Genomic DNA, 25438 nt, shown 5'->3' on the forward strand with positions numbered 1-25438 from the left:
CTGCATGGCGATATTAAAGGTATGGCGTCAAATATGACAAAATCCGTAAGTCACCTTTGTCAAGCAGAAAAATACGACAGTAACATACGATGTATCATAAGTTATTTCCACGATAGCTTCAACATCGTCGTGTGGTGTGAACAAATGGCTCTGAGCACTATGGGACTCAACTGCTGAGGTCATTAGTCCCCTAGAACTTAGAACTAGTTAAACCTAACTAACCTAAGGACATCACAAACATCCATGCCCGAGGCAGGATTCGAACCTGCGACCGTAGTGGTCTTGCGGTTCCAGACTGCAGCGCCTTTAACCGCACGGCCACTTCGGCCGGCGGTGTGAACAAATGAGTTAGGTGTGACACTTAGAGATGATGTGGGGATGATACAAACCGATTGTAATAAAGAAGTATCTATTTTCAGCAATTTCCGGTGAATGATACTTGAAGAAAGAAAACTGATGAAGCGTGGTGCACGACCTTCACAAATATGTTATTTCACGTTAACGGAGGAGATATATCTTTGAATTTGTTAAAGAAAGTTTTACTGTGAACAGTTTGTGTGGCAACTCGTGCAGCCTCAGCTGAAGATGGGCTACCGTAGGTATCTTTAGCCGAGAATTATTAAATGTGTGGTTAGTTTATAGCACTGCTCACAAACGTAGCGCCCACTTTGGCGCTCTACGAGCTAAAATCGCGACACAGAGGGCGCTATTCTGGATGCGTCTGCAGCAGACGACGGCAGGCATTCCGTGAAGTGGCGCGGGGCATCAGCCGTCAATTTGAGTCAGCTAATTGTCAGTTAGTGCAGCGTTAATTGCGGTGACGGCGCCGTAATAAACTTAGCTCTGCCGTAAATCTCGCTAACGAGCCTGATACCACGCGGGCCACGTCATCGCTACGTGCCGCGCGGCCGCGGTTTTCCTGGGCCCACGTGGACGCCACATTTCCGGGTCACCGGCCATTAGGCGCGAGGCCTCACGTGTTATGATTCAATCATCAGAGCCGCTGCCTATGGACGTACAGCCGTAATGTTGCGCCGCACCTGCTCATTGCGCCGATCTCTTCAGCTGACAATGTAATACACTACTGGCCATTAAAATTGCTACACCAAGAAGAAATGCAAATGATAAACGGGTATTCATTGTACAAATACATTATACTAGAACTGACATGCGATTACATTTTCACGCAGTTTGGGTGCACAGATCCTAAGAAATAAGTACCCAGAACAACCACCTCTGGCCGTAATAACGGCCTTGATACGCCTGGGCATTCAGCCAAACAGAGCTTGGATGGCGTGTTCAGTTACAGCTACCCATGCAGCTTCAACTCGATACCACAGTTCATCAAGAGTTGTGACTGGCGTATTGTGACGAGCCATTTGCTTAGCCACCATTGACCAGACGTTTTCAGTTGGTGAGAGATTTGGACAATGTGCTGGCCAGGGCAGCAGTCGAACATTTTCTGTATCCAGAAAGGCCCGTACAGGACCTGCAACATGCGGTCGTGCATTATCCTGCTAAAATGTAGGGTTTCGCAGAGATCGAATGAAGAGTACCGCCACGGTCGTAAAACATCTGACATGTAACGTCCACTGTTCAAAGTGCCGTCAATGCGAGCAATAGGTGATCGAGACGTGTAACCAATGGCACCCCATACCATCACGCCGGGTTATACGCCAGTATGGCGATGACGAATACACGCTTCCAATGTGCGTTCACCGCGATGTCGCCAAACACGGATGCGACCATCATGATGCTGTAAACGGAACCTGGATTCACCCGAGAAAATGACCTTTTGCCATTCGTGCACCCAGGTTCGTCGTTGAGTACACCATCGCAGACGCTCCTGTCTGTGATGTAGCGTCAAGGGTAACCGCAGTCGTGGTCTCCGAACTGATAGTCCGTGCTGCTGCAAACGTCGTCGAACTGTTCGTGCAGATGGTTGTTGTCTTGCAAACGTCCTCACCTCTTGACTCAGGGATCGAGACGTGGCTGCACGATCCGTTACAGTCATGCGTATAAGATGCCTGTCATCTCGACTGTTAGGGATACGAGGCCGTTGGGATCCAGCACGGCGTTCCATATTACTCTCCTGAACCCACCGATTCCATATTCTGCTAACAGTTATTGGATCTCGACCAACACGAACAGCAATGTCGCGATGCGATAAACCGCAATCGCGATAGGCTACAATCCGACCTTTATCAAAGTCGGGAACGTGATGGTACGCATTTCTCCTCCTTACACGCGGCATGGCAACAACGTTTCACCAGGCAACGCCGGTCAACTGCTGTTTGTGTAAGAGAAATTGGTTGGATATTTTTCTCATGTCAGCTCGATTAGGTGTTGTCACAGGCGCCAACCTTGTGTGAATGCTCTGAAAAGCTAATCATTTGCGTATCACACCATCTTCTTCCTGTCGGTTAAATTTCGCGTCTTTAGCACGTCATCTTCGTGGTGTAGCAATTTTGATGGCCAGTAGTGAAATTTCTTCTCTCTGTTCGTCGGCAAAGGATCTCAGTAGTTTAAAGCCACGCGTCACCGTGGTACCCACATCTGCCTCTAATTCTTTGCTCTGCATACTACTATGAGGTATGGAGTAGAAGGTACCTTTCATTGTATCACACGTCACGGTCCGTTCATTTCTATTCGCGAATGGAGCAGGGAAATTTACTGCTTCAATAACCGTGTGCTCGCAGCAATAATACTAATTTTTGTAAGTTGTCTCTTCGAGAGCGATACGTATGACATATCTACATCCACATCTATGTTCCGCAAGCCACTTTACGGTGTGTTCCAGTTGCGAGTGATTCGCGGGAAGAACAACTACAGGGAAACTTCTGTTCGGGCTCCAGTCTATTTAATTTTATCTTCGCGTCTTTTCGAAAGATATACATAGGAGGAAACAGGATGTTGGGTGACTTTTCTAAGAACGTACGCTCGCGGAACTTCAACAATGGACCACACGTTGATGCAAAAAGCTTCCCATGCAGTGTCTGCCAATAGAGTTTGTAAGGGGTCCGTAGGCCGTTACTATAACTTTGCACTCGGCACAGGTCGATAGGGCGAACAATCGATTGTGACGTGTTGCGAGAGCGAGTGTCGAGATGCGCCAGAGTGTTTGGTGGGAATGGTGTGTGTGTGTGGAGGCCATTATTGGAATACAGGGTTTTTAACCGAGAAGGGTGTCACCATCGCCGTGGTTAGACCCCTAAATAATAAATAAATACCGGGAATGTGATGAAGCATCTTTATGGAAGTGATCAGTGACGTTACTAGTGCCGATATTTAGTTTCGCGTCTACCGCGCCTACCTAACCTTGGATGCAGTGATGGATTAGCGTGTGACGATAATGGCAAATGAAGAAAGCCTGTGCTGAGATTAGCCGTAATTAGATATGTATGACGAAGGAAGTGGCTGTCTCCTTTATGTGTTTTGAGAAGAAAATAAGTTCGTAATTAGTAAAACTGTGTTGGTGTTCCTTATTACCATACATTCAGTATTATTGTGTTGAACAGGACGAACTGGAAAGTAACAACTTACGTAGCAGTCAATTCCGATTACCAACCCCATTAGGTTCACGCTCATGTTAGTAATAGATATTTGGCTGCTATTCGATCAGATCAGATCGGGATGTCACAGAGTGTTGTACTCTGGGCAAGTGAGAGACTGTTTGTTTACTCTTAGGACAATATATCTTTGACTTGTTGTATTGTATGTTCTGTGACTATGTAATAAAGGGTTGTTAGACTGCAAATCGCTGCTCTACTGTGATTCACGAAATAAAACGGAGGTGTTACAAGTTGCAGAACCCCACTGGTGATCACATTCTCAAACCCCCAAACCAATTGTGGGAAGGCCGCTCCCTTAAGGTCTACCATTTACATTTCGATTTCTTGCAAAGTTAAGTGGATAACGCGAAATTACGGCCCTCGGCATGCCGAATTACATGAATCTGAATGTGACTGACGCTGTCTGAATGGAATAATTTATGTACATTTGAATAATTATGATTGAAAGTATCTCTCTTAATACTAGTTATTTGTATCTAGCTTAATATAATGAAGGTACCAAACAGAAACACGGATTATGGATTTCAACAATTAAATATCGAGCTCTGCCGGATGTTCAACCCCCGTCACCCGCTCTTTATGACAGAAAGAGAACGCCGTCTCGGTCCTGATCGAGCTCTGCATCTCGGCCGAACCCCCATCAAGACCTCTAGCTAGATCGGGTGGTTAGACTTGAACCCAGGAGTGATATGCAACTCGCTGCGCCAGGATAACTGAAACAAAGATCACAATCACTATCTTCGTCCTGGAAGAAACTTAGTGCAAACTTAGTAGCGAGCTTAACAGCTTAAGCTTGCAATGAAGAGTTACATCACTTATCGCCCCTTTTTTAGCGATAATGTGTGTGGTCCATGCCCGGAGCTCAACTACTTAGTTCCGCAATAAGCTGTAGTACAACTACAAGAAATATCAGAGAATAAGAAAGGCCGACAGTCAACTTCAATACCAGGGTAAGGTTTAACCATTAACCACATAAATGGCAGACAAAATTGAGTTAAGCTTTAGGAACAAGATGCTTATAACTTTAACTTAATAATGGCCAAGGGCATGATTACTAAATTAAGCTAACAGGGCCCAGCTTTAGCAACAAGATTTTTAAAACTTACTATGCTAAGAAAAATTATACTGACCAAGCTCATGTTTACTACTTTCGAAAAAAATGGGCTAACAGGGCTTAGTCACCAAGTTTTCAAAACTTACTACACCAAACTTTATACTGGCCAAGCTCAAGGACTACCGTATTCACACAATAAGCAACTGTCACCCACCGCGTTATACGCTCACAGGGCTACAGCCGCAGTGCTATAGCTTAACCTTAACGGGGCGCAACCACGCAAGCAAGGCCCAACACTGGCCAAGCTGCAACTGTGCGGACACTAACGCACTGCGCAACACAATGTTAAATAAGCCAGTGCGACCTTGCCCAGCTCTTCAGTTGCGGTGGTACACAGAAGCGAAACGCGCTGCTTCAAAGAACACTCCGAAACACAACCGCTACAACGTACATGCTTTATAATAAAAGAACTTAAAAACCGATTCAAGAGGTAATACAAGAAAAACCTTGACCATACATGCCCCTGCGCTGCCAGGACATTGTCACTGCACAAAACAGGGACGTCTCAACTTTCCACAGTGCAAGATACAGTTTTTTTTAAAAAATGCTACGTACCCATTCGGCGGACCGCCGGTACCTCCCCCTTTTGGGTTACATCAACAGCAACAACCAGATACGGACGATCCCAAATCGCCACAGCTGCGATTTGGGAGTAAAGGTCCTTTCCGTTAGCATACTACAATGCGTCCACGTTCTAACGCTGTATTGCGACTAATGATACTTCTGCAATCATCGTTGCCGCCAGAAGTAATCCTTACATTTTACAACAGACTCACCACACCACCATAAGAGAAGGAGAATCAAACGGAGCACACCTAGAATAGTAGCAGCTACTCCATAACGGTGGTTTTCATAACTTTACTTCGGTGGACATGCTTTTAAGTTCTCCTTAGCAACAAACAGGTTATCAAGCACACCTCCTTGGAATGAATCATAACGGCTGCACCACAAAACAAGACTTGGAAATCAACAGGTTGCACACACTTGAGGAATAACGCTAACAGTTCACAGTCGTTACCAGCATTTTCATACGATAAACAACACCAAGAACCTACGGAACCAACGTAACCGTCTTAGCCAGTTCTCTTAGCCAACCACCTCAGCAGGACCTTACTGCTTCTTGTCTACAGCGTGGATTATCGGCGTTGTCTTCTTAAGGCAGAAATAAACGTTACAACGATGCTATTCCGCAATTAATGGAACCTGTCTGGTAATGTTGAAGAAAGGCCGCGAGCACGATCAGCCAAGCCTAACCACAAATATTGGCTACTAATTACTCTCTCCAGTATCCTGAACGTATCCAACTACTAATCAAAACGATGAACGTAGAATAAAACAACCCGCCAGGTTAGCCGAGAGCGCTAATGCGCTGCTTCCTGGACTCGGGCAGGCGCGCCGGCCCCATATCGAATCTGCCCTGCGGCTTACCGACGTCGGCCGGTGTGCCGGCTAGCCTGCATATGGCTTTTAGGTGGTTTCCCACATCCCGCTAGCTGAATACCGGGCTGGTCCCCACGTTCCACCTCAGTTATACGACTCGCAGTCATCTGAACACATTCGCACTATTCCTTGTATTACACTAGACACAGACAGCTGGGGTACACAAATTCCGTCCCGGGGGCAGGGGGGGCGGCAGGAAGGGCATCCAACCATTCCTTAAAGTTAACCTTTCCAAGTCCGTTCTAACCATGCCGACCCTACTCCACCGCGGGACAAGGCACTAGCACAAGAAGAAGTAGTATTTCAACATTTTTGCAGAGCTTCACGCCAACGATCACACTTACTATGGGCAGCCACGACCCTGGTCAAAACAGCTCTGTCTCGTTGCTGCTTCCATAAACACCGGCGGTCAAGAACTGAGCCGCCAGCCCCGCTTGCACTACTCCACGCTCTCACCTTTGACGCCGCTAGCGCCACCGCCACACCTAGTACGACCAAGACTCGGTAGAATACGGAGGAACAGTGGTAGAACCGCAACGGCGCAAAGTGCAAATTTCCGGACGATGAATCCAACCAGCACATTACTTGTGCAATGAATCTGAAACTGGCAATCGTCCTGGATGCCACACGTCCCCAAAAATCTACACGTTTGTACATGTGCAACGCGCTTGAGACAGGCAATCGTCCTGGATTCCAAAAGTGTGAAATGGATTTGAACTTCTCTGCCGGTGCCGACAATTATGTGTTTGCGTCGCGCAGTATGCTGAAAAGAGCTGGCCCTTCATGAAGACGAGGTCGTCAGCACGCTGCCGCTACGCGAACATGTTGCAGGTCCAACCGCAAAGCTACTCCAATTCGATCCATCCTCTACAGCTGCCGTCCACCGATTCGATCCGGATACCTTCTCGGCCAAAGCGCAGGAGGATGCGGTCACATACGCGAAGAAAACCGAAGTCGATGCTGGCGCCAAAAGCCCAGTTCCTTCTCTCGTGGTGCTCACTTACACCCTCCTAATTCCTTCCCCCCAAAACAGTGCTAACTGCCAACTGAAAAACCAACAAGCACTGCTGCCCAGTCGAGAGAATTCTCTGCAATTGTAGAATCTCACCGAAATAGCACGTCTACTTCAGACAATAATCACAAAAGGAACACCTGCCACACAATAGTAATAATAATAATAATAATACTGACTTCAGAGCTGCGCTATTGACATCACACCTTATTACGTCAATCGCGCACTCTCCTGCCTTTGCTATTAGCCTCGCGCCTCAGGGCTCGAGAAATGTAGCGAGAGCCACTACGCGGCTAGACTTTTGTTTCCTGTAGCCCATGCTTTCTACAACCGATAGATAGCTATCCTCCAAGGAGGTCTGCGAGCATTCGGCGAGCATTCGGCGAGCACTATTCACCTACCGAAGAGACATTAAACTCTACAGTCGTTCAGGTAGACAACAACCTTCTACCCCACAGGATTGGCGTTCCGACCTCCGTGCTAACAATTCATTACCGGGTGCCCGCTTCTTACCCCCGATCCTGTTTCTCCCTCGTGTTATCTGCTCGCCACTTCAAATCCAATATGCTGTTTATTCACATGTGCACCAGAAACTTTCACAACAAAGCCAATCACCATGTTTACATAGTAAAGAAATGACAATTACATAGAGCACCGTACTCACGGTCAACATGAGTCCATCTCATCAGTGCACGTTCTCATATCGGTTTACCTTGTTGTCACTCACTGGATTACAAAAGCACTCTTTAATTGTGATGAGAACGGCACGCAGAATCGGCAACCGCCTTTCAGAGTTGATTGAGCATCTCCATTACGCTTTTGTTCCGACTTCATGGACCTGCAAATGAACGCGCTGCTCTTCTTTGGATCTGTTTCCTCTATCAACGCTGTCTTGTAAGGATCTCTGACCGAGCGGTTCTAGGCACTTCAGTCTGGAACCGCGCTGCTGCTACGGTCGCAGGTTCGAATCCTGCCTCGGGCATGGATGTGTGTGACGTCCTTAGGTATGTTAGGTACAAGTAGTTCTAAGCCTATGGGACTGATGACCTCAGAGGTTCCGTAGTGCTCATAGCCATTTGAATCTTTTTTTTTTTTTTTTTTAATCTCGGACTGATAAACAATACTGAAATACCGGTCAAATGACGGTTTTGTAAGATACCACTCTTGGCTGTCTGAAACACTTTCAAAAAAAAAAAAATGGTTCAAATGACTCTGAGCACTATGGGACTTAACATCTACGGTCATCAGTCCCCTAGAACTTAGAACTACTTAAACCTAACTAACCTAAGGACATCACACAACACCCTGTCATCATGAGGCAGAGGAAGCACTTCCATATCTTTTCCTACAACGCCTACACCTCTGGCTTTTGTTCTTTGTACCCACGGACGTTTTATATTTTGATCGTATGTGGAATTAAAGTATGTTTGGGAATTCTACCCAATCTGTCTCACACAAATACTAATTCTATGCATATTCTATTTCGTGAATTTTGAGTACTTATTCATTCTTCTGAAAATCCTGAAAGAAAATATTTTATTTTCGTGCTGTATTTCATATGCCGCTTATACGTTGCCGATTGCTAACCGGAAGTTGAGAATTTGGGTGCATTCTTTATACTGGCACAGGATAGCACGATGTCAGATTTCCGAAATCAGTAATTCAGTTTGGATTCGTGAGTGAACTACCTGCGTCGATGGTAAATGGACACAATGAAACGTAGTATAAGCTGCAAGATAGTCGCGAATAAGAACACTGATCGACGAACTTCACTATTTTTTCTACTCCAGTCTATGATTGCAAAAAAATTTTGCGCTCACACTATCGAAATCGGCCAGTGCTGGCCATCTTTAAAGCTGTTTAAAACATACTTTTATATAATAAATGACTCTGCTTTCATTATATTAGGATATGTTTTCAATTGCTCTGAAGATGGTCACAAGTGTCCAAAATCAATCTTCGGAGGTCGAAAATAGTTTGGGACCACAGATTGGAATAAAATGAATAAATTCCAAAGAAATACAACTTTCCACTAAATTCCTTCACCGCTTCGATCTAGTAGTGCGGGACTATACAGCGTCGAGCACCTGAAAACTTTGATTGGAGGACTGGCGGTGTTGAGACACTTAAGTATGCGCAATTTCACAGCTTGACTAAGTTTATTTGTCTTTTCGTCTTCATCCACTCCGCCAACAGAACTTACTCCAAAATTCAATTAACACGAAATTAAATAAACTGCTTCAACTCCCAGGAGCAGCAAAGAACAAAGTTTCGCTGCATTGTGAGCGCAGGTCGTGGGCGGGTTCCTCTGGCTGGGAGACAAACTAGACGTGCAGTCCGCCATCAGTTCTTTTATATCTTGGAAAAAAATGTCTGTACGGCGTCGAACATAATCGACCAAGGTTCTTGCTACACATATGATTTCAAGAGAAGTAGGAAAAATTTAATTGGTGGTGTAATAGATCAACAGAATAAAACATTCCATGTGGTATTATTCCAGTTCTTATCGGCTACAGACATAGAAATGGTTACAGATATAAGTCTTCATTTCGCACATTGGGCTCCAGTCGTTGTATGTTTATTTATCGATAGTAATTTATCGATAGTAATTTGATATTTCAAGTCGTGAAGTTGTGTTTGAGTTGAGGAAATAGAATTTTGCACTGTTTGCTTTTGATTCATTGGACATCCTTGTGTCTTTTAAGTATGCTGCACGTTGTTATCAACACCAATGTGGTACAAATGCACGGATTTTGCAATGGAAACGCTACTGCTACATATACAGAATACGGTTGCCTATTTCTAACAGCAGTGTGGCAGATTCAGGAGCGTTTGCTGCAGTTTCCACCAAACTGCGACAGACTCATCTGAACGTGAAAATGAGTAGATTATGGACAAAGTAGTTGCTAAAAAGTAGTCTTACAACAATTTGTAGACGTATCGGTGTTCCACCTTCGAGAGTACGGCGGATAACAGGCATTCACAGCCTCTGTCCTAATATTTGCAGCGAATGCACCATCTACGAGAAGGATTTGAAGCTAAACGACTGGAATTTTCTGGTTGACTAATTGCAAATGTCCAAGTAATCCCGTTTTTACTGAGGCTTTTTTTTTCGCTCGTGATGGTATCAATAATAGTCGTAACTCACATCGGTGGTCAGAAGACAGCCCACATGCCTTTGTGGCGGCACACTTTCAAGAAGGATTCTATGTATACGCGTCGTTTGGTGCAAAAAGGTAATAATATGATTAGGTGTGTCGTGTTACCGCATTGTCTCACAGTGCCTTGATACCTATTCTTGAGAAGGAGCTTTCAGCATTTTCTAGTTCTACGTGTCATTCTACGTAAATGTGTGAACCTGTGCGGCATCTACCGACACTTTTGTTTACTTCTTCTAGGCCTGCACGATTGCATGCACAGGTCTGTTACTTCTGTTACTTCTGTTACTTCTTGACTTCTAGTGAGGTCAATGAAGTCTGTCTAGCTGGACATAATAACAGCTCATTTCGTTACCAACGAATTATATATTTTATGGCACACTAACACTTTATCAACCAGGTATAGTCTTCCCCTCAGTTATATTACTGCTTGTAATACTAGGTCTCATTTTGGACTATTTTCTGCGTTTTGGTTCGTTCATTTGGTGTACGTTTAAACTTTTATCAACTTTTTTATAGTTACGTAAGAGACTCTTTTTCGCTGAACTTGCTTTCATGCCCTTGTTAATTATTAATGTGACTGATGTGATCATTACTCAGACAGCAGGTTAGTTCAGCTTGTGTCTTGTTAAGAATGTGATAAGTTTATATGGAACCTTGTATTCATTTTCAAATAAATATTATGTAGAATACTTGTTCCATATGTTGCATGTTACCATTTTACTATGGTTACTTTAATATTGTTTATTATCTAATGCGATGAAAAAAGGAAAAAAATTGTTGCTAATTTATTTGTTGTGTGTTTCTGGAGGTGTAAAGCTTGGCTCAGTCTTGTTGTTGCTGTTCAAATATTCTTATTCACGTTGCTTTCGATTCAAATGCGTCCAAGCACTATGGGACTTAACATTTGAGGTCATCAGTTCCCTAGAACTACTTAAACCTAACTAACCTAAGGACATCAGACACATCCATGCCCGAGGCAGGATTCGAACCTGCGACCGTAGAAGTAGCGTGGTTCCTGACTGATGCGCCTAGAACCGCTCGGCCACAGCGGCTGGCCGTTGCTTTCGACACGAACGCATTTCACAGCCCGATGATTAATACTGGTATATCCAGTTCATATTCAGCCTGTATTTTGTATACGCATCGTAGACTGCGTTAATAAGCTTTAAAAAAAGAAATATTGTCGGGGAAACACTGTAAAGCTGGCTGTGATGTTGGTTCATTTTTATATGTGACAGTTTCGCATAAAATATATCATTTGATACCGGTGTAATAGCGTATACCTTGGTGTTTTGCACGTTCTTCAAGGTCATTTTTCTGGTTTTTTTTTTGTAGTTTTTAAAGATTTTAAAACGGTTGCTACAACCGAAACTAGCTATCGTGTTATTATAATTGTTTTATACAAATTCAATCTAGGCACCAACAGTTTTTTTAAATAAATTAAATTTCAGTAAGTTATTACAAGAGTTTCCTATGGCTACATGAATTTGTATGTTTACCCAGCGTGATGGATCGCTGACCTGTCACCAAAATAGGCACCTCAAGGTCATTCCCACTGCATGATGTCGTGAAGCGCGCAGAGCTGAAATTTGTATGCTTCACAGCTTTGTTGCCCCACAAACACACTGCAGAAGCGATGGAAGTCAGCGTCAGGTGGATATCCATTTTTCTCGTGCAATACGTGTGTTGACGTGCGGTTTCAGTCTTCCAGAGAAAGATACATTGTAGTCTTGTGGTGAGCGTAGTGTAGGGCTAACGTCTTCAACCGGTCGCTGTGGGCAAAGGGCAACAAGATATTCAAACACAAACTAAGATTGCCGTGTGAAACGTAATTATTTATTTATTTAGCGCATGGCATCACATATGAGCAGGGACTAGCAATTTTGGATTACATAGATTTACAAAAATATATTCATATCATAATTTATAGTTTAAAAATAAGTATATAAATTAATATCTAATTTGTCTATCCATTCAAGGGTTGCCTCTGTCACTTCAAAGAAATCTTCCAAGTTCCCATGGTAGCCTCTTCTGCTACAGCTTGTTACAATGTGATGGATCTTCTGGTGTTCACACTGAGAAGATGAAGCCCTTCCCCATTGGTAGAGCGTTTGAACACAGAGCTTTTTTTAGTGATCTGACCAACAGTGTAGAAGCCAGACATAATACAAGCTCAGCCCAAATTCATAAACCAACGGAAAAACTTTGTGGTATTTACGAACTGGCTGTATTCTGTATTAACGGTGCAGTGACATCGACGTAATCTACAGATGTGAGCAAAGGTTTTGATCCGCCGAGAAATGGATACAAACGGTGGTATCTACAAAATGCGTGTTTAGGCGTAAAGGGAAAAGAAGTTCTTTGACGACGGAAACAATCTCACCGTTACTATCTAAGTTGAAGTTGCTGACAATCGAGATAATTCATACCACTTACAGTGTGTTCAAATTTGTTCAACAATTTCCTAGATTTACGTTAAGACATTGGTGAAGCAGACATGTCAAAACGGCTAACTTTGCAGATACGTCATGGTTAAGAGGTGAAGCCTGCTAAGAAGAAACTTGGACAGCAGACGAACTGATCGTTCGAAATTGTGCCGACCAAATAAGAGAACGTCAAGACGACCTCAGACGAGTTCCGCACGGTGTTGTCATGCGAATTCCAAAGTGCATTGACGTCGGTGGAATGTACTGAATGAACTTTGACCTTAATAATTGGTCATGGCTGCACATCTTCTGTGAAGATAAATCCTATCAGCTGCATCACTGTAGGTAGTAAAAACTGGACACACGTAACACAGAATTTTCAGCCTGTAGCTATTGGCTCTGAATTCTGAAGCACAAATCTGCAGGACGCTGTGAATTCAACTGAGATTTGATTTTCGTCCTTGGAAGGCAATCACCATCGTTCCTACTTGCACTGCATCCCAACTAATTAGGAGACTAAGGAAGGTGGACAGAGAATTAGGCTGTAGTAAAATATATAAAAGTTTAACAGATACATATACTATAGTGGAATCACTTATAGCAGAGATTTGATATGTCCACGATGGCGGCCCAAAATGTACCCAGGTAGTAACGATTGAACAAGTTATATATGGAAGAGTAATAGCACGTCAACTCCGATGTAAATTTAAAAAAAAATAAAAGAAACATAATTACAGAATGTACGTACAGCTATCTCGGCTGCATGAAATTGTTGTCAAATTGACCTTCGTTTCCACAGCTCTAAGGCCGTCATCATCAGAATAAAAATTATTCTGATGAAGAACGCCTTAGAGCTGTCGAAACGATGGTCAATTTGACAACAATTTTATGCAGCCGAGGTAGCTACACATACATTCTGTAATTAAGTTAACGTACGGTTGCTGGACTTCAGCCTATTATAAGGTTTTCTTTTTTTTAAAAAAAAAAAAAGAAAAACATAAATTAAGTCTCTTCTTGAAACAGAAAAATAATACCCATTAACACTTCTGGAAGCTGAAGGCAGGCTATATTGTCAGTAAGGCCATTAAATACACACTTTATGTAAGTCAAAGTACCGTGAGATGCTCAGTGTTAAAGTACTAACAGAATGAACAAACTTGAAGTCCCGTTGGGAGTAAAATTGTCTATATGTGTATAGCTGTTTGAAAGGTAAACGTAGATAAATTCACAAGATCCCAATTCTGCCACATTGACAGCCCCCGACTTCTTCAGCAAGGAGGCCAGGAACACTTTTAAGTCCACAGCAGGTAGCTTGCGGGGTTGAGAAGTCAAACATGAATGGCCGTGACGTTGTGGAGACGGCTCTCGAGTTAAAATCCTCAACCACAGAAAACAGATCTATTGTCGGCTGCTCGAAAGGGCAGTCGGCAAAGACCGCCTGCTTGGACTTTGACGACGCCTTCTGTCCACAGAAGGTTTAACATCCTGCCTTGACTCCGACCTCTGAGACACGGCCGTCTTCGTATCTAGGGCCGTGTGAATTTTATCTGAATTTAACTACTGCCGCCATCTTGAACAGATAATCAAATAATATCAAAATGATCACATCCGAAATGTTATTCAGGAATACGTTTTCTCAGTAAGTAGGAAATCTTCCCATTACAGTTTCTTTTCTCTCTATATTTTTAATGACACGTTAATTTCCGTTTAATGTTTGGGAAGCCACAAAATAAAGTTGATACTCTGATAATAACTTCATCAGATACACACCCATCAACAATGGGTCTGATATAACACGATTGTATTGCTTATTAGTAATTGTGTGTTTCTTCATTTATCACTGGCCTCTCACGAAGGTGCGTGTACGCTTCGTGACACCTGACAACACTGTCTGTAACTTTTTTATCGATGCTGGAGAGGTTACTTACGTATCTCTTCCTATTATGTTCCAGGCGCCATCTTCACGGAAGACCAGAAGGACAGCAGCACTGAGCTGGCGTTCAAGTACGCCGTGTACCGCATCAACAAGGACAAGGAGCTGCTGCCCAACACGACGCTCGTGTACGACATCCAGTACGTGCCGAGGGACGACAGCTTCAGGACCTCCAAGAAAGGTGAGTCGCTTCACAAAACATCCCACGCCGAGTACAGGGTGCGACGCATCGATGAGGACCAACTGGCAGACATTTTTAAGCGACTGCGATTTGTCTAATACATACTTTCTACCAGGTCCTCGCTAATAATGTTCGAGTAACATACTCCCAGATTACGAGTCTATGTTACGTTGAGTGAAATACTAGAAGTGTGTTCTTTTCTTGTAGGCTTCGACGACTTTTCTCCACGAATTCATTATTAATTGGCTCTAAGCACTATGGGACTTAACATCTGAGGTCATCAGTCCCCTAGAACTTAGAACTACTTAAACCTAACTAACCTAAGGACATCACACACATCCATGCCTGAGGCAGGATTCGAACCTGCGACCGTAGCGGTCGCGCGGTTCCAGACTGTAGCGCCTAGAACCGCTCGGCCACCCCCGTTGTACAGTTGCTGGAGTAGAAAAAATAGTAAAGTTCGTCGATCAGTGCTCTTATTCGCGACTATCTTGCAGCTTGTACTACGTTTCATTGTGTCCATTTACCATCGACGCAGGTAGTTCACTCCCGAATCCAAACTGAATTACTGATTTCGTAAATCTGACATTGTCCTATCCTGTGCCCTTGTAATGAATGCGCCCAAATTCTCAGTCAACTTTCCGTTAGCAATCGGCAATGTATAAGCGGCATATGAAATACAGCACGAAAATAAAATATTTTCTTTCAGGATTTTCAGAAGAATGAATAAGTACTCAAAATTCACGAAATAGAATACGCATAGAATTAGTAGTTGTGTGAGACAAATTGGGTAGAATTCCCAAACATACTTTAATTCCACATACGCTCAAAATATATAACGTCCGTGAGTACAAAGAACAAAAGCCAGAGGTGTAGGCGTTGTAGGAAAAGATATGGAAGTGCTTCCTCTGCCTCGTGATGACTGGGTGTCGTGTGATGTCCTTAGGCTAGTTAGGTTTAAGTAGTTCTAAGTTCTAGGGGACTGATGACCGTAGATGTTAAGTCCCATAGTGCTCAGAGCCATTTGAACCATTGTTTTTGAAAGTGCTTCAGACAGACAATAGTGGTATCTTACAAAACCGTCATTTGACCGATATTTCAGTATTGCTTATCAGTCCGACATTTAAAAAAAAAGGGTTAAAAGGGCTATGAGCACTACGGAACTTCTGAGGTCATCAGTCCCCTAGGCTTAGAACTACTTAAATCTAACTAACCTATGGACGTCACACACATCCATGCCCAAGGCAGGATTCGAACCTGCGACAGTAGCAGCAGCGTGGTTCCGGACTGAAGCGCCTAGAACCGCTCGACCACAAAGGTCGGCTCAGTACTAATTATTAACTGCATAAATTCCGGGTGTCAGTGTGAAAAGCCGATCATATTGAATAATTCACATCAACACCTAGTGTTGTGGATTGGCAAGAGAGCCAACCCACTATGAGAGGAAGCCGAAAGGCACGCGTTTTAGCTCACGCAGGCTGGCGTGAGGTCTGGAACAGGTCAAGGAAATTATACTAGCAAAAAACGTACGTAGCTGCTGGAATACTTAACTTTAATCCATAATTGGTGAACATCGCTCTTGACAGTACATGTTTTACAGCATCAATAGTAACTGGTAATGGCGCTTTGCTAGGTCGTACCAAATGACGTAGCTGAAGGCTATGCTAACTATCGTCTCGGCAAATGAGAGCGTATTTTGTCAGTGAACCATCGCTAGCAAATTCGGCTGTACAACTGGGGCGAGTCTCTCTAGACCTGCCGTGTGGCGGCGCTCGGTCTGCAATCACTGATAGTGGCGACACGCGGGTCCGACGTATACTAACGGACCGCGGCCGATTTAAAGGCTACCACCTAGCAAGTGTGGTGTCTGGCGGTGACACCACACCTAGTTTACGTGTTGTATTGATTTTTATATTGTTTGAGAACATGCGGACAATGCACAGCTCAAACAAAACCGACTTTACGTATCATGTAGCCTGCTCGAACTAACTGAAAACACGTGCCACTTCACTGACGGGCTACTGCCACTCTACTGCCACTCCAGACTTCTTAGGCTCATTGTTTATATAGTTTTTAACAAGTTCCTTGAAGCTATTGTTCAACAAAAATTGAGTTACAACTAAAATCTGCTGTTTCATAAGAAACTACATTTACAGGTTTTCAGACAATAAATTACTGGTTATAATAAGTGTAATTTCTAAAATTGTTTTTCGAATTAGTTATCGATATCCTGCTTGACAAATGTCACTAACAATACTTGATACAAAATAATTGATAACTAGTTAATTATAACAGGGATATTTAGGCTAACGTATTTTGGAGTACTTTACATAATGCGAAATACATTTTGAGTTTACATAATAATCTCGTTTTGACCAAATAGTCGAAATAATAGCTTGTTTATGCCAGAAAGTTCTATAACTCGTGATTACAGAATTAGTTATCATGAATCTGGCTTGAGTTTTTATAGAAACATGATGTTTTGAGAGTTAAAGTAACTTTCAGTGCATCAGTGACCCAGAAATCTACTCAAAATATTAATTTTCACTGCTGATCGAATTTTGACAATTGATTTCCGATTTAATGACTGAACCGATTTTAACACTTTCTACGTGATTATTGTCTGAGAACTACACAAATGAAATAGTTAATTTATGAAAATTTCGTAAAATTGATGTTTACAATAAGATACTTTTCCACTAATTAAATATTTCTGTTAATTCTATTTACATGAGCTACAGTTCAATAAATGGATGTGTTACATTTTAAATATTTCGTGGACAATGCTACTTCGCACAATACAGAGTACCGAAATTTGAAATTTAACACTTTATATAGTGTGAAATATGTATCGAATAATACGTAAAAAGTGTATCGAATACTTCAGATAAGTGTTCCCGTAGTATGCCGTATCACACTACCTATGAAAATCTACTGGTAACTGGGATGGAGGCAAGAGTTTAACTACGAAACATTTTCAGTGGTTGCTGCAGCTCCTTAAAGGTGTTTTCGAAGAAGATCCTTCACATCGACAGACGCTATGAAAATCTGTATTCCTGCTTCCACTTACGATTTTAACTAATCGTTATGAGTCACAAGAAGGTTACCAATTACAGCAAATGTGCGGAAGTACTAGGTGAGACTCGAGGTCCTTCACATCGACAGACGCTATGAAAATCTGTATTCCTGCTTCCACTTACGATTTTGACTAATCGTTATGATTCACAAGAAGGTTACCAATTAAAGCAAATGTGCGGAAGTACTAGGTGAGGCTCGTATGGGCCTTTCACTTCGCGAACAGTTTAAGATATCTTTACGATATCGAAACAAGATTTCCAGTAAATTATAGTTAGAAGAGGGTTACGTAATTTTAAGAGCCTCTTAACTCATTTAGCCGGCCGAAATGGCCGTGCGGTTCTAGGCGCTGCAGTCTGGAACCGCGAGACCGCTACGGTCGCAGGTTCGAATCCTGCCTCGGGCATGGATGTGTGTGATGTCCTTAGGTTAGTTAGGTTTAACTAGTTCTAAGTTCTAGGGGACTAATGACCTCAGAGGTTGAGTCCCATAGTGCTCAGAGCCATTTGAACCATTTAACTTCTGTATTAATCGAGATACTGAAGCACACATGGATTTTTAATGGAGTTAAGTACTTTGTTTTACAACATTCTAAAGCTTTTCAAAAGACGATGACGATGATTGTTGGCATTCGGACTATTGGCGAGAGTATGCGAGGAACGTAAAGTTTAAAACATTCTCAAGGGCCTCAGTCATATTTCTACTGATTCACCGATTGAGCACCAAAATGTCAGCTATTGACCACAGACTTCGTTTCACTGTATTTCTCCGAGCAATCAGTAGAAATATATTATTCACCTATAGCCGTCTTGCAGGCTAGGAGGTGGCCGGTGTGACACTGACTCCTGAACAAAGTGTGTCGTTTGCTCTGCATTTGACACACTTGCACTGAATACTATAGAAACATACCTTGCGTTGAGCGATGCATTCCAGCGGGTGATCTTGTTGCTGTGGTTAGAGAAATGACCGAAAGCAGCGAAACTGGTCGTGGGAGACTTAAGGTCTGGACAGATGCACCGGGCACAAACAAATCCACCTACATTCATAGAAGGCCAAATGGTATGCAGAAAAGTGGGCCTTCAATTGCAACTCAACTGGAGTAGGGAAAGAGAGACAATTTGAAAGGATTATTGCCAGGTTGAAGATCAACAACGACTCCTCCCACCAACTCCTGTATACACTTCATACCGTACCTTAACTATATTGCGACTATGGGGATATTCAGAAGGTCTGCCACATCTACTTTGGCTGCCCTCGATACAAAAAAGAATGAGAACGACTACTTACGAAGCTGGTCAAAATGAATCACTGTTGATCACAATAAACATAGGGATTTATAAATTGCTTGTGCAACTTGTGTTCAAGGTATTGAAATATGTTTTACGTTTCTGAGATGGTGTAGCGATGATAGATTGATGAATTCAAAGGATAGACACAACTGTAAGTAAAATGTTTTATTTGTGGGGCTCCACAGCCTCCAGATGTTTATTAAATGTAAACATGGTTGCATGATTAAATACAAATCATATTAGAACCTGCTACGGACCATGTTTACGTTTATTAAACCATTGTAAGTGTGGACATGCTGTACTGGTGTATTTAAAGGCCAATAATATGTGTGTATGTTGTATAACTCTAAATTGCCTTTGACAGATTAATAAACCACCGAGACGTTTTGGCGAGAAAGAAACATTACTTCAACTTTATGTTTTATTAATACTCTGCCCATTTCGGCGGCAAAATTTCAGATGTGTGGAGATGAGCCGTCGTTTTCAAGGCCATCTATAAATATGTAGCGTTCTCTGTACCTGCTGAGAAAAATATCTATTATTCACAAGCACAGTACGTAGGTTTTCCGCTTGTAACTTATCACCAAGTGATATGATACAGACATGGTGAATCAAAGGGTTCATAGACTGAACTGGACAGATCTGCATAAGTGGACTTCCGGAACACTGAATATCAGAGAGTTCCATCCCTCCTATGTCTCACCAACACGTCTCAAAATGATAAACAATTTTCTTTCTACATCACGATAGCAAATTTTATATTTTCTTTTGCACATTTCAGATGTTGAAATAACCCTTCGTTGTAACCCCATACCACGAGGCACGATAAGTATCGATGAAAAATCATGGTTGTCTGCAACTCTGTTAATTTATTACAGAGTTTCAATCAAACAGACCATCATTACTGAAAGTGGTTGAGTAATAACTTGATTAATACAGATGTGTCCAACTAAAGTTTTTCTACACATTTTACATACTGTATATCATCATCTCCTCAAAGTTATATAAAAGTACCATCAGTGTATTGCCAAAGCACAGTTAGACCTTAAGGTTACCAAGTCTCGTACCCGCTCCTCAAAATCTTGGATAAAAAGGATGGCCACTAGGATAGACCAACGCCACCGCATGGCGTCGCAATTGTTAGTTTTTACTGAATGGTATGGACACATTTGTCAAATAAGTTTACAGTAGGCAACTGATGAGATAATGTTCCGAATGCACCTTACTTTGCTCTCACCATCAACATAGACCTTGCCGTTGGTGGGGAGGCTTGCGTGCCTCAGTGATACAGATAGCCGTACCGTAGGTGCAACCACAACGGAGGGGTATCTGTTGAGAGGCCAGACAAACGTGTGGTTCCTGAAGAGGGGCAGCAGCCTTTTCAGTAGTTGCAGGGGCAACAGTCTGGATGATTGACTGACCTGACCTTGTAACACTAACCAAAACGGCCTTGGTGTGCTGGTACTGCGAACGGCTGAAAGCAAGGGGAAACTACGGCCGTAATTTTCCCGAGGGCATGCAGCTTTACTGTATGGATAAATGATGATGGCGTCCTCTTGGGTAAAATATTCCGGAGGTAAAATAGTCCCCCATTGGGACCTCTGGGCGGGGACTACTCAAGAGGACGTCGTTATCAGGAGAAAGAAAACTGGCGTTCTACAGATCGGAGCGTGGAATGTCAGATCCTTTAATCGGGCAGGTAGGTTAGAAAATTTAAAAAGGGAAATGGATAGGTTAAAGCTGGATATAGTGGGAATTAGTGAAGTTCGGTGGCCTGAGGAACAAGACTTTTGGTCAGGTGACTACAGGGTTATAAATACAAAATCAAATAGGGGTACGGCAGGAGTAGGTTTAATAATGAATAAAACAATAGGAATGCGGGTAAGCTACTACAAACAGCACAGCGAACGCATTGTTGTGGCCAAGATAGACACGAAGCCCACGCCTACGACAGTAGTACAAGTCTATATGCCAACTAGCTCTGCAGATGACGCAGAAATTGAAGAAATGTATGATGAAATAAAAAAAATTATTCAGATAGTGAAGGGAGACGAAAATTTAATAGTCATGGGTGACTGGAATTCGGTAGTAGGAAAAGTGAGAGAAGGAAACGTAGTAGGTGAATATGGATTGGGGGTAAGAAATGAAAGAGGAAGCCGCCTGGTAGAATTTTGCGCAGAACATAACTTAATCATAGCTAATACTTGGTTTAAGAATCATCAAAGAAGGTTGTATACATGGAAGAACCCTGGAGATACTAAAAGGTAAGAAAGAGATTTAGGAACCAGGTTTTAAATTGTAAGACATTTCCCGACGCAGATGTGGACACTGACCACAATCTATTGGTTATGAACTGCAGATTAAAACTGAAGAAACTACAAAAAGGTGGGAATTTAAGGAGATGTGACCTCGATAAACTGACTAAACCAGAGGTTGCACAGAGTTTCAGGGAGAGCATAAGGGAACAATTGACAAGAACGGGGGAAAGAAACACAGTAGAAGATGAATGGGTAGCTTTGAGGGATGAAGTAGTGAAGGCAGCAGAGGATCAAGTAGGTAAAAAGACGAGGGCTAGTAGATATCCTTGGGTGACAGAAGAAATATTGAATTTAATTGACGAAAGGAGAAAATATAAAAATGCAGTAAATGAAGCAGGCAAAAAGGAATACAAACGTCTCAAAAATGAGACTGACAGGAAGTGCAAAAGGCTAAGCAGGCATGGCTAGAGGACAAATGTAAAGATGTAGAGGCTTATCTCACTACAGGTAGGATAGATACTGCCTACAGGAAAATTAAAGAGACCTTTGGAGAAAAGAGAACGACTTGTATGAATATCAAGAGCTCAGATGGAAACCCAGTTCTAAGCAAAGAAGGGAAAGCAGAAAGGTGGAAGGAGTATATAGAGGCATATACAAGGGCGATGTACTTGAGGACAATATTATGGAAATGGAAGAGGATGTAGATGAAGATGAAATGGTAGATATGATAGTGCGTGAAGACTTAGACAGAGCACTGAAAGACCAGAGTCGAAATAAGGCCCCGGGAGTAGACAACATTCCATTAGAACTACTGACAGCCTTGGGAGAGCCAGTCCTGACAAAACTCTACAATCTGGTGAGCAAAATGTATGAGATAGGCGAAATACCCTCATACTTCAAGAAGAATATAATAATTCCAATCCCAAAGAAAGCAGATGTTGACAGATGTGAAAATTATCGAACTATCAGTTTAATAAGTCACGGTTGCAAAATACTAATACGAGTTCTTTACAGACGAATGGAAAAACTGGTAAAAGCCGACCTTGAGGAAGATCAGTTTGTATTCCGTAGAAATATGGGGACACGTGAGGCAATACTGACCTTACGACTTATTTTAGAAGGTAGATTAAGAAAAGGCAAACCAACGTTTCTAGCATTTGTACACTTGGAGAAAGCTTTTGACAATGTTGACTGGAATATTCTCTTTCAAATTCTGAAGGTGGCAGGGGTAAAATACAGGGAGCGAAAGGCTAGTTCAATTTCTACAGAAACCAGATGGCAGATATAATTGTCGAGGGACATGAAAGGGAAGCAGTGGTTGGGAAGGGAGTGAGACAGGATTGTAGCCTCTCCCCGATGTTGTTCAATCTGTATATTGAGCAAGCAGTAAAGGAAACAAAAGAAAAATTCAGAATAGGTATTAAAGTCCATGGAGAAGAAATAAAAACTTTGAGGTTCGCCGATGACATTGTAATTCTGTCAAAGACTGCAAAGGACTTGGAAGAGCAGTTGAACGGAATGGACAGTGTCTTGAAAGGAGGATATTAGATGAACATCACCAAAAGCAAAACGAGGATAATGGAATGCAGTCGAATTAAGTCGGGTGATGCTGAGGGATTTAGATTAGGAAATGAGACACTTAAAGTAGTAAAGGGGTTTTCCTATTTGTGGAGCAAAATAACTGATGATGATCGAAGTAGAGAGGATACAAAATGTAGACTGGCAATGGCAAGGAAAGCGTTTCTGAAGAAGAGAAATTTGTTAACATTGGGTATACATTTAAGTGTCAGGAAGTCGTTTCTGAGAGTTTATGTATGGAGTGTAGCCATGTATGGAAGTGAAACATGGACGATAAATAGTTTGGACAAGAAGAGAATAGAAGCTTTCGAAATGTGGTGCTACAGAAGAATTCTGACGATTACATGGGTAGGTCACATAACTAATGAGGATGTACTGAATAGGATTGTGGAGAAGAGGAGTTTGTGGCACAACTTGACTAGAAAAAGGGATCGGTTGGTAGGACATGTTCTGAGGCATCAACGGATAACAAATTTAGTATTGGAGGGCAGCATGGAGGGTAAAAATCGTAGAGGGAGACCAAGATATGAATACACTAAACAGATTCAGAAGGATGTAGGATGCAGTAGGTACTGTGAGTTGAAGAAGCTTGCACAGTATAGAGTAACGTGGAGAGCTGCATCAAACCAGTCTCAGGACTCAAGACCACAACAACAACAACATCAACATTGTTCACATTATATGTATCACAGCACTGTGGCCTGGGTTGCACTGTATTATTATACTTGTTCAGCGATGCGGAACTACCTTTGTTTATATCTTATGATAATGCCACATTGGATTAATCATGTTAGAGAGATGTAAGACACATTCTGATGTAATTGTTACATCATACATTGAAGGAAAAAAATTGGAGCACCAAAAAATATTTAACGTAGAGTAATGGAATTTTGGGAATACATTTGTCTAGCTAATATATTTAAATGATAAACATTCCAAGGTTACAGGGTCATGTAAGTATAAGCCAGTGCAAATGTGAAACGCTGGTACATTAATAACCTGTGTAACCGCAAGAATCGTAAATGCAGGGATACAAACGTGCATGTGTTGTGTTGTACATATGTTCAAATGGTTCTAATGGCACTGAGCACTATGGGACTTAAATTCTGAGGTCATCAGTCCCCTAACTTAGAACTACTTAAACCTAACTAACCTAAGGACATCACACACATCCATGCCCGAGGCAGGATTCGAACCTGCGACCGTAACGATCGCGCGGTTCCAGACTGTAGCGCCTAGAACCACTCGGCCACCCCCGCTGTACAGTTGCTGAACGTCAGTTTTTGGGGGGGAGTTCCATGCCTATTGTACTTGGTCGATCGATTCAATAACCATTAATGACGTTTGTGGCCGACTCTGGAATTATCGTCCGATTATGTCCCATATGTGCTTGATTGGAGACAGGTCTGGTGATCGAGGAGGCCAAGACAACATGTTGCTACTCCTTACAGCACGTTGGGTTACAACAGCGATATGTGGGTGAGCGTTATCTTATTGGAAAACACCCCCAGGAATGCTGTTCATGAATGGCAGCACAACAATTCGAATCACCATATTGACGTATAATTTTGCAATGAGCGTGTTTGGGATAACAACGAGAGAGCTCCTGTTGTCAAACAAAATCGCAGCCCAGACCTTAACTACAGGTGTACGTCCATTATTTCTACATCGCGTAGAGGTTGAATGCATGTCCTCAACCAGCCTCAGCCTAACAAAAAATCGGCCATCACTGGCACCGATGCAGAACCAGCTTTCATAAGAAATCAGAACAGACCTCCACCTTGGCATGCAAAGAGCCCCTGCCTGACACCACTAATGTCGCAAATGGCGGTGGTTCGGGGTTGGTGGTATGCACGCTACAGGGAGCCTGGCTCGTAGCTCTCCTTCTTCGTGTTACAGTGGTGGTAATTCCTGTTCAAATTGCTGCTGCATATGCAGCCAAACACAATGCTCTTCCCTTTGGGTGGAGCGACATGGCCATCTTCTTGCGACCGTACCTTCGCGACACCACCGCAGCCAGCATGTACGGGGACTACATTCCTGTCAAATCTTTCTGCATGATCGCAGAAGGAACATCCTATTACACGACCTCGTTCGAACCCAGTGACGTGTTGATAATGGCGTCTTTGTCGTCTTAAAGACATTCGTGACTAACACCAACTCACCACGTCCAATCTCAAAGCTGACTAACGCTCACGACTTTTACAGCGTGTATTTGAAGCAAAAACCTGATTTTCGTCTTCATTGTGGTGCTACTAGCACCACTCTTATACGATTGGCGCGAAATTTGAAATGAAATCATCTTTCAGATCTATAAACACGTCTACCAACTGTCGGTTATGTCGCACAACTCCTTATTGGTGCTGCGATTTTTGTTTTCCGTCGTTGTGTTTTTAAGT

At 42.6% G+C, this 25438-nt stretch overlaps 1 protein-coding gene across 1 annotated transcript in view; it reads left to right on the forward strand.

The window, feature by feature from the left end:
- Positions 1–3633: 3633 nt before the first annotated feature.
- Positions 3634–25438, forward strand: part of LOC124778806 (glutamate receptor ionotropic, kainate 2) — a 1316354-nt gene continuing 1294549 nt past the window's right edge. Inside the window, exons 1-2 of the mRNA XM_047253669.1 lie at positions 3634–3661; positions 14678–14839. Of these exons, the coding sequence (XP_047109625.1) occupies positions 3634–3661; positions 14678–14839 (190 nt within the window). The remainder of the gene's footprint in view (positions 3662–14677; positions 14840–25438) is intronic.

The sequence above is a fragment of the Schistocerca piceifrons genome, chromosome 1 (genome assembly GCF_021461385.2).
Source record: "Schistocerca piceifrons isolate TAMUIC-IGC-003096 chromosome 1, iqSchPice1.1, whole genome shotgun sequence".
NCBI classification, from domain to species: Eukaryota; Metazoa; Arthropoda; class Insecta; order Orthoptera; family Acrididae; genus Schistocerca; species Schistocerca piceifrons.